Source organism: Egretta garzetta, unplaced genomic scaffold (assembly GCF_000687185.1).
Source record: "Egretta garzetta isolate BGI_Z169 unplaced genomic scaffold, ASM68718v1 scaffold81, whole genome shotgun sequence".
In the NCBI taxonomy this organism is placed as follows: Eukaryota; Metazoa; Chordata; class Aves; order Pelecaniformes; family Ardeidae; genus Egretta; species Egretta garzetta.
The window spans coordinates 6227484-6237468 of NW_009258671.1; the positions used below are offsets into that span (position 1 = coordinate 6227484).

Consider the following 9985-nt stretch of genomic DNA (forward strand, 5'->3'; position numbering starts at 1 on the left):
TATTTCAGTGCATGGAAAACTGCATGAAGGCTCATTAACAAGAACTTTGTTAAAATATACTTTAAAATAACCTTAAGGAAGGTTCAAGTTTCCTTACAGGTTACCTCCATTCTTCAGATATGAACATGAGCTGTAAGCTCTGTGGTTTTTAGAGCAGCACTGACAGGAAGGTGTGGGGAGAAGAGAAAGCTCTCCTGATGAACAAGCTAATATCCAGAACAGAGAGTGACATTACAAGACTCTAGAAGTGACTTGAAGAAATAACAGCATGTGTATTTTTTAATGTGCATTTCTCTGGATTTCTTGACAGGAAGGCCTTAAATCATGAACTTTCTAAACTTTTCAACAAGATGTGGGACATGGATGTTAACCGCCTTATGCCTGGGAAAGACTACACAATTGATTTGCAGGTAACCAATTCCTAAGTACATGAGGATTAAGGGCAGTATGGTACTGTAGGAAAAGGTGTCTGCAGAACTGCCTTTTGCTCAAACAGTTGCTTATGCTTCATCATTTCCACTAATGGCATAGGCAGGACTTCCTAATGACAAAGAATCATGTAGGAGAGGGAATCACGTAGAAGAGGGAACAGTACAGAGAACACATTAATGGTCCACACTACCTGGACATTCGTTACAAGTAGAGTCTCTTAGGTATCTGTCTTGGGTCCTATAACATTTAAGATCTTTATCAGTGGCCTGGAGGAGGAGATGGAGTATAACCCTTCCAATTTTGCAGATGACAGCAACCTGTGGTGATGAAGTTGGTATGCTCAACTGCAGGGCTTCTCTTCAGCTGGACCTAGGCAGGCTGGAGGAATGGGCTAAGGAAAGAACATCTTGAAATTCAACAAGGACAAATGCAACCAGAATAAGATAACCAGAGAAGCTGTGAAATATCCATGTCTGGAGGTTTTCAAGACCCAACAAGATGACACCCTGAGCAATATGGTCTGAATTCAGTATGGACCATACTTTGAGCAGGACTAGAGATGTCCTGAGGTCCTCTCCACCCTGCATGTTTCTGTGTGTGTATGACTGCTTGTGTGTATAGTCTTGGTGACTTGCAAATGAGGGAGAAGGGGAGAGAGATGCCAAGTCATTCCTGGGGAAATAAGGGAGGAATCTGAGAGATTCCTGGGTCTTTCCTGGAGAGTGTGGAGTAGCAGAGGTGTGGGTGAGGAGGGTTTCAGAGATGTTGCTACCAGTCCCAGGAACTGTGAGGGAGGAGTGGGTATCACATTTGATGAGCAGCCATTTCACTCCTTGCCAGCTCAGTGTAGTGCAAACATGACCGTGTGTTTTGGCCACAGATTGCAGCGGGCCACTGAATATTCAGTATCCAATTTTGTACTCACTCACACAAGCACTCAAACACTTTATTTCAACATTGTTTCATATTGTAAGATAGATACAATTTTCTGTTACTGATAAACTTGAAAAAGGGGTACCTACCTCATGCCAAAATGTGTCTGGGGAAACCTTCTCCCATATGGTTTCTCCATTTCTCAGAACAAGGCTCTAGTTCCCCCTTGCCCCTGTTAACAAACTGCTACTCATCCGCAGTGGGTTGACCTTGGCTGGATGCCAGGTGCCACCAAGCCGCTCTATCACTCCCCTCCTCAGCAGGACAGGGCGGGGAGAAAATGAGATGAAAAAAAAGCCCCCGTGGGTCAAGATAAAGGCAGTTTAATAAAAGCAAAAGTGAAGGCTGCACGTGGAAGCAAAAGGAAAACAAGGATTTTATTCTCTACTTCCCATCAGCAGGTGATGGCCAGCCACTTCCCGGGAAGCAGCGGTTGCTCCGGAAGACAAACGTCATAAATAATGAATGCCCTCCCCCTTCCTCCTTCTTTCTCTTAGCTTTTACTGCTGAGCAGACATCATGTGGTATGGAAGAAATATCCCTTTGGTCAGTTTGGGTCAGGTGCCCTGGCTACGTTCCCTCCCAAGATCTTGCCCACTCCCAGCCTACTGGTGACGGGGAGGGGGAAATGTTGGTGAGACAGCCTTGATGCTGTGCCAGCACTGCTCAGCAGTAGCCAAAACACGGGAGTGTTATCAACACCTTTCCAGGTACTGATACAAAGCACAGCACTATGAGGGCTGCTATGGGGAAAGTTAACTCCATGTCAGTCAGACCCCCCCTTTCCTTGAGAATGCCCTTTTTGGAACAGAAATTTGAGAATTGTCAGGAAAGCCTCCTTTCTGTTTTAGATGTGCTTATTGGTAACATTGATTAAAATGCCCTTAAACGTGGCCAACCAGAAGTCTTTGGAAACTTCAGAGCATGAGGATGCACGAGTCCAAACCTGGTGGAGCTGCACAGAACTACTTTGGCATCTCCCTGGCACTGGAGTGATGGCTGGGGCTGCAGTCATGAAGTCAGAAAGAGAAAACAAAGGCTGGGCCTGAGGGGGCTTATTCAGGAGGTGGATTGCTTAAACGTTATCACGGAGGAGAGGAGAATTAGACTGGCTAGCTTGGGGAGTAGGGACACAGGAGAGAAACAACTCTGCTGCCCTGCATGGCCTCATAAAATATATGCAGTGGGTCTGTGGGTTACAAATGAACAGAGAAGGAAGGTGCACAAATCTCCTTCTTATATATTCATGGCGGGAGGGAGCATTGCCTCTACATTACCTCTCTTTATTATTTGTGATCTATACAGCATAGTAGCACAGCTGGTTGCTTGATCAAACTGAGCTATCACATGGGTCATCACAACCATCTCTGCAAATGACTCAACAGAGAAATTTCAGGCCCTTAAAGTGTCAGAGATTATGTCTTTTCTTTATGCTGTCAGTTCTTCTGTAACGTCTTCTCTTGTTTCACAGGAAGACCATTCCTAACAAAGAATCCTGATAGCATTATGGGATTTGATTATTATAACAGCGGGCACTGTCTCCTCTAAGGACATCTTCTTTCATTGTTTTACTCTGCTGTTTCTCCTAGGGCAAAGCAGGTGCCACACAGCAAGGTGACAGTGCTGTCCAGGACAGCGCAGCCAGACATCTGTTTCACAACGTAAATGAAGAACGCCTGAAGAGCATAAAAACTTTTGCAAGTGAGACCTGTTCTTTTGTTAATGGTGGGAATGACATGAAGAATCCATGTTGGGTTTTATGTGTTTGCCTAAAATATAACATGATATATAATATGGATGGTGGTGAGGATCATCAGGCCATGTGTCATTTGAAGGTAGTTTCCACAACATTTGCATGGAGGTTACCTGTAGCCTCGGCCTCAGGAAGAACATCCTTTTGTGCCTTAGCCAAAATCTTAATTTCTCTGTGGTTCTTCCACTACAAAGTGAAATGGATGAGACTCTTGTCATTGTTTGATGTTATTCCATGTATTGAAAAATATGCCAAAGTCATCTTTCTTCCTTTGCTCACAGTGTCTAGCCCTTTCAGATAGCACTCAGTCAAGAGCTACTTCTTGCATTTCTATTGGGGGCTATACTTCCAGCACGTCCAGAAACGTATGTTTCCTTCCATGATTTTTCTTATCCCTGGATAGCATTACATTAAGCTGATTGAACAGCCAGCATCATGGGGAGCACCGTTTTCCTCCATTCCCCCCCACACTCCTCTCTGAGCCACGCAATCCTGTGTCTAGTGAGGAGAGCTCTGGTACTTGCTGAACCCTCCACTGAGTCCCTTCAGCTCACTAACCCGGCAGGAAATGACTTAGGTTTTTGACCTCAAATATTTTTCTACCAGCTTGGTGTGCTGAATCAGACCCCAGAGCCCACTGAGTGTCAGAGCACGAGTAGATGAAGTAACGGGAGGGAGCAGGGGGCAAAAGGAGAAAATGAACCCATCCACTCGGTGGCCACATGCTCAAGCTCAAGCCATCTCATGCAGGTTTATGCCTGTACTGAAGTAATGCTCATAAAGTCTTCTGCCAGCATAGCTCACGTTCATAAGCCTATGTCTGTAGTTTTGGTGGTCAGATATGATTTGTTTTGGTAGAAGGTCATCACTGCTTCAGCACTTGGCTCCGTAAGGAAGCTCAGTAGCAAACTGAAGTAAAAAGTACAGCAGTGGTCTGGCCTTGAGTCAGCTCTAGACCTACACCCAACAGTATACCTGAGAATGAAATTTGACATACAAAGAAATGTCTTTCTCTAAGGGCTGTCAAGGCATATTATATGGTATCGGTTTATGATGGCAGTCTCTAATGACTGGATCACAGGTATGATTAGGCATATGGCCTGTTCATCAGGATGAGCGTGCTGAAAGTTGCTCTTTTTCTGCAGCTTTTATTTCCTTATTGGACAACTATGAGAGATCAACCGGTGTAGCAGAAGTAGTGACTCCAGGAGAAATAGCTGAAAACAATTGTTTTCTTGATGCTATCTTAGCGACAGAAGTCATGAAAGTGAGTAACAGATCTTTTTCAGTCACTAAAACACTGAATGAAAAAGTAAACTCTGTATATATATATATGTGTGTGTATATATACATATACCTTGGTTTTCTATCCTTCAGCTAGCTCATGAATATCTGCTTAAAAAAAACCTAGCAAAGCCAAAACTTGCCGATTTCAAACATCAGCTCTATGACATCTGGTTCCAGCTCTATGCCAGGAAAGAAGGAGACAGGTATGTTTGATGGATATGGCCCCTGGTAATCTCTACACACTTCTGACTCAGGTAAATATAAGCCCAAGTGCCACCTGTTACACACTGAACTGGAAGACAGCTTCAGCATATGGCCTAAATCATGTTAAAAGACTTACTGATCAAATACTAATAGGTACCCTTGGGGTACACCACTAGTGAATTGCCTCCAGCTGCACTTTATGTCCCTGACCACAGGCCTTCAACCGCAGACATTCATCCACTTCTCAGCCCACTGCATCATCCACTTTTCTGATCTGTATTTCATCAGTGAGGCTGTTATGGGAGACAGTATCAGAAGTCTTGCTAAAACCCAGGTAAGCAGCATGGATGCATCTGTGGCGTTTCCTAGCAAGGTTCACCATCAAATACAAATTTAAACTTAGTGGCTAGATTTCATTGCAAGTTTTGGGCAAAGTAAGAAAGAAAACTCAGCAAATCCAGACAAATAAAACAACTGCTCACAAATCAACCTAAGGAAGCTTGTGCATCTTCTTGCCTTTTACCTCTGCCAATTTGAACTATTTAAACACATAAAAGACCTATATCTTATTCTTTGGTTTATTACAGACCTGATTCTTGCGGCTTTGAACATGTTTTTGTTGGAGAAACAAGGCGTGGTAAACAGATCCTAGGTTTGCACAACTGGGTGCAATTTTACCTTCAGGAAAAGCTCAACCAAATTGACTACAAGGGATATGTTGCTCGGAAGAACAAAACCAGGGTAAGAACAAGCAGGGTGCCTTTGCAAATAAGACAAATGGACCCAGAGATAAAAGCTGTGGTAATGAATCAAGGCACAATGAGGCAATCATAGGCCCCACTGCTTTGAACCTCATTTGCCCAGGTTTATATAAGCAGAAGAAATACCAGCACACCCTCAAGTCCAGCTTCATTTTTTGCAAAAACTGTTTTAAAAAATAGTGCTGGTGTTTACAGAATCGCAACGCTGCCGAAGCTTAAGTGACATAAATGATCATGTACACTCCAAGGGACAGGGAAAAGGCTGTGCTCGACTTACAGCACCCTGGTATAGCAAGGATGACTGAATTCTGGAATGGCCTTAAAAATCTGGAGTCAGAAACTGTATCTGTTTGGTCACAGCTGTGTTGGAGATTATTCTGTTCTTTTGTTTATGCTTTCAGCCTGACCAAGATGACCAAGTTTTGAGCATCCAGTTCAGCTGGAAGGGCTCAGTCAAGCCAATTGGAAGCATCTTTATTGGTGTCAGCCCGGAGTTCGAATTTGCCCTTTACACCATCATTTTCCTGCTGGCTGAAGAAAGAGTCACACGTGAAACAGTGAAGATAGAGGAATATGAGCTACAGATGGTTGTTTGCCGCCATGGGCACCACATTGGAACAGCATATCCAGTACTCCTCAGCACCAGTAGTGAAGACTAGTACTTAGAGTGATAAGGCAACATTCTTTTTGGGGGAGGGAGGATGGGACCACACGGCACTGTAAGTTCATGTGTGGTTTTATATAACTCATTTTGAGTAAAAATTGATTACTTACTTTCGGTCTGCAATGGAGTGTTTAAGCAATAGCGTGCCATGGCTCAGTGTCTGACAAACCCTGAAACATACTGCTACTCCTGTTAAAGGCTGAATCAAACTTACATCAGCGTTCCTTCATGCATGACAACACCGTAATTTTCAGCAGATATTGGAATTCAGGAAAAGGCTATATTAAAATTTATACACATATTTCTCTTATTTGTTAGCTAGGGCATATGTGAAAGAGCAATAATACCCACATTGCTTATGTTTTGCCTTCAAGACAGGAACATAGATTTGGCAGCAGCACAACATAAGTATGGTTTTTTCTCCTCTCCTCATTGCAAAAGAGGTTAATTTCAAATGCATTCTTATAAATGCAGTGCCCTAGAACCACAGCAAACATTCAGATGTGAGAAAGGTCATCAGATCAACAGCAGGTTGCATCAGCTTTCCCCAGGTTTTCTAGAAGCCCCAGCAGGCTTCATCTCACCTAACTGAACTAAGTAACTAACAGTCCATGGTACAGGCACCGGTCTTCCCATTACAGGCAGCGATGCCTGCAGTCACTTATCTGCGTGTGTAATCTGCATTAGGCTTAGGCAAACGCATACTCCATTGACTAGATCCCCAGTGACAATAATAAGATATCACTGGGGACACTGGTCCTAGCCCTGGACCTGGTCACTGGTCCTTCTGCTGATGTGGACGTGTCTGCCCCTGTTCTTCCAAAAGGTGTTCAGTGCTCCAAGGAAAGGAAGGTAATGCTTTTTCTTCTCATAGCAATGCAGAAACAGGCAGACACTGAGACCCTCTGAGAACGTGACAAGCACGGGTTAGCTACTCACATGCCACAAGAATTTCTCCAAAAAAGCAAAGATTTTACTCACAGTGATAAAGGAATTGCTTTGGGGTATTGGTTTTCAGGAAAACCAACACAAAAGTCAGCCTATTGCTGTGGAATGTAAAACAGTAAAAAATATCATTTAAAATAAAATGGAAAACAAGAAAAAACTTTGCACTGAGCCGAACAGGGATTTAAAATCTTTTCCATTTCTTAAAGTGAGTTTCATATACTCACAGTCTCTCCCAAAACTTCACCAGCCGTTAGAATCTTTACCACCCAGGGAGTTTGGTCCTAAGCTCCTCCAAACCATGCCCTACAGCACTGTCCGGCATTTATTGACATACTCAGAAGCGTTACAGAGAGCAAGCCAAGGGTTCCTACGCCTGTTGAAATGACACGAGAGGCGTTTCAGGCCTGATACAATTGAGAGAACAGCAATAGGCAGCAACTGATAGGCACCCATGAAAAAGTTCACCCTTCCCTGCAGCATCAAGGGCTACTGAAGAACAACAAGAGAGTCCAAAACTCAGGTCCTGGTGTATACTTGAAGCACGTGGGATCTGAGGCAGATATCGGAAATGGTACAAAACGACTGCCTTGTCGCACAGAATACTGGCTCCGTGGGCTAGAAGCCAACTCTGCGGAAGGTGAAAGGCACTCTGTTTCCTTCACGTTGGGGAACGTCCCTGCAGCCAAGGGCCCACGGGTCACATTACAGGCCTCGACTGCCCTTCAGAGTCCCTCTTCATCTTTGTAGACGTGGCAGGGCAGAACTGAGAATACAGCTGGGCCAGAAAAGCCTGCGATGTGATCTCTAGCCGTGTCCCGTGGCTCAGTTTGTTCCACACATGCACCGCGTAGGTGTTCTTAAGGAGCCTGTGAAGCTCTGAGGAGTTGACCGTATCAAATAACTTCTTCCAGTCCCCCCAGAAAATCGGATAAAGGACTTCTGGGGAAAGAGCACGCACCCCTTTGCAGCTCATGTTGTTCTGGATATAACTGATGGGGCACCACTTCTTGAAGACACGCGTTAGGAGCTCTGGGCCCTGGTGGCCCCAGATCTGGCCGTTGTAGTTCTCCACAAAGTCCTTCATGCAAAGTTCCATGAACTCATGCTTGGGTTTGAAGGACAGAAAGGCCCCATTCAGTACATCCTGAGACTGGATACCCAGGGCATTGGTGAGGTTCTTCAAGTTCCTAAGCACAATGAAGTCTGTGTCCAGGTAGATGCCACCAAATTTCCACATGATGGTGATTCTGCAGGCATCAGACAGGACGGCTAAGAAATGCTCTTCCTTCTGGTGCTCGGACTGCAAGTACCACTTTGCCAGAGGCGTCCCTGAGAAAAGCTCCGGCAAGTCCAGGTGACGGAATTCCACATTGGGGAAGCAGCTCAGCAGCGAGAATGCCCAGTGGTTGGGTAATGAGGCATTCCCATTTGCCAGGCCTTTCATGAGCACCACAACCCTTGTCCCAGGGTGCGTCCGGGCCGCTGACTCCACAGAGCACGTGAACAGGTAGCTTGGGTCAGTTTTCTCCGAGGTCTCCACAAAAAACACATCCCCCGGGGAAGGAGGGGGCCCACCAGCAGTAGGATGGGGAAGGTAAGGCAAGAACTCAGCACATTTGCTTTGTGTATGGAAGCTGTACAGTTGGGCCTCAGCATCATTCCCAGTTCTCCAGTAGAACACAACAGAGGCAAAGAACACAAATGAAATGGTGAGGATAAACACAACCCCGAGCCTGTGGCTCGGCAGCACTGTGCTCAGTTTTGGCAGGCAGTTGGACATCCTAGGCAGTCTTGCTCCAGTCGGAGCCTGCTCTCCCAAGACAACCGTCGAGATCTGAAGGGGAGAAAAGAAGAAAAAGACACTCATGGGCAAGGCAGCAGACCGTGAGCCTTGGGACAGCGCCACGGCAGAAGAGAACTCTCCTTCCTTCACCTCAGGGCAGCATGCTTAAATGATGCCTTTTGGTCACTTCTGAAACAGGCTCCTGGCTTCTCTGTATTGTCAACAGGGCCTTCGGGTCAATGCACAACGGAGGGGGAAGCAGCCAGGAGGATTGTGGCATTTCCCCTGCCTCCCTCTGCTCCATCTCCAAACCCCCATGTTGCAGAACAGAGAGCTTCAGGAAGCAGCAAAAGCTTTAAGCTGTAACCAAGCGGCCAGGGAACAGGACAGAGAACCCAGCTGGCCCAATGCCATTTCTTATTCACGCTTGGTTACTGCAACTCAGTCACATATTGAACTCTCCATAAAGCCAGAAAATGACTTGTCAGCCTCACTGAGAGGTTTCCAACTGCAACAGCACGGAGCCACCGCTCTCCAGTAGGCACGGGAGCTTGGGGGACAGTGGAGATCAGCCGAATCACAAATCAGCAGCTCTGGATTCCCAGAACATTTTTTTCGCTTGCAGAGAAATGCCAGCATGTGCTGTGGGTGTTACAGGCAGCAAAAAAATGCCACTCTACTTTTTACCTACTTATTTCCCCCTCCCTCGACACCACAGCCAGTTGAACCCTGTAAATAATTTTTTAGCTTGGTTAGCTGTAGAAGAGAAAGCAAACACAGGCTTGAGCGGACAGAGCCTTCGCTGTGGAGAAGGCAGGGAAGCGCAGCTCTGATCTAAAAGTGAGCAAGCTTCAAGATTACATGCATATTTTTAGTAAGAGGAGGAACTTCTACTACAATCACACTTCTATATTTTTAGAAATACGTTTCTGCTTTTGTAGCGGATAAGAGGACATTTTAGACACTGCATTAGCCAGTCCATTTATTTCACGTAACAAACACAGGAAATCGGTCTCTCTGCTTTCCTCTGAAACTGCAAGTCCCACTCACAGAAACTGCAAATACTACTCACCTGTCCCTGCTTTCAGGACACCCCAGAAGTCACTGCTCCGCTGGACAAGATTTTGAAGAGCTTAGTGTCTCTGAGAGCCCCTATGAGAGAACCTCTATGGTCTGGCACCTCCTTCTTGTGAAAAGTGAAAGGTGGAGTCTCAACACAT

General features: G+C 45.4%; 2 protein-coding genes across 3 annotated transcripts in view; one reads left to right on the forward strand and one right to left on the reverse strand.

The window, feature by feature from the left end:
• Positions 1-251: 251 nt before the first annotated feature.
• Positions 252-6054, forward strand: LOC104135148 (poly(U)-specific endoribonuclease-A; the record flags this gene model as incomplete). The annotated part of the gene is made up of 6 exons (XM_009648762.2): positions 252-410; positions 2955-3066; positions 4264-4385; positions 4496-4608; positions 5197-5350; positions 5772-6054. Coding segments are annotated over 6 exons (918 nt in total), but the record flags the coding sequence as incomplete, so codon positions are not given.
• Positions 6055-6590: 536 nt separating this feature from the next.
• Positions 6591-9985, reverse strand: part of LOC104135149 (lactosylceramide 4-alpha-galactosyltransferase) — a 35793-nt gene continuing 32398 nt past the window's right edge. Inside the window, exons 2-3 of one of the 2 annotated variants that reach the window (XM_009648764.2) lie at positions 9838-9945; positions 6603-8816 (exon numbers count right to left, since the gene is read on the reverse strand). In XM_009648764.2, the coding sequence (XP_009647059.1) occupies positions 7680-8762 (1083 nt within the window). In that variant the 5' untranslated portion in view covers positions 8763-8816; positions 9838-9945 and the 3' untranslated portion in view covers positions 6603-7679. Of the gene's footprint in view, positions 8817-9837; positions 9946-9985 lie in introns of both variants that reach the window. The other variant, XM_035888499.1, reaches the window with a different exon arrangement.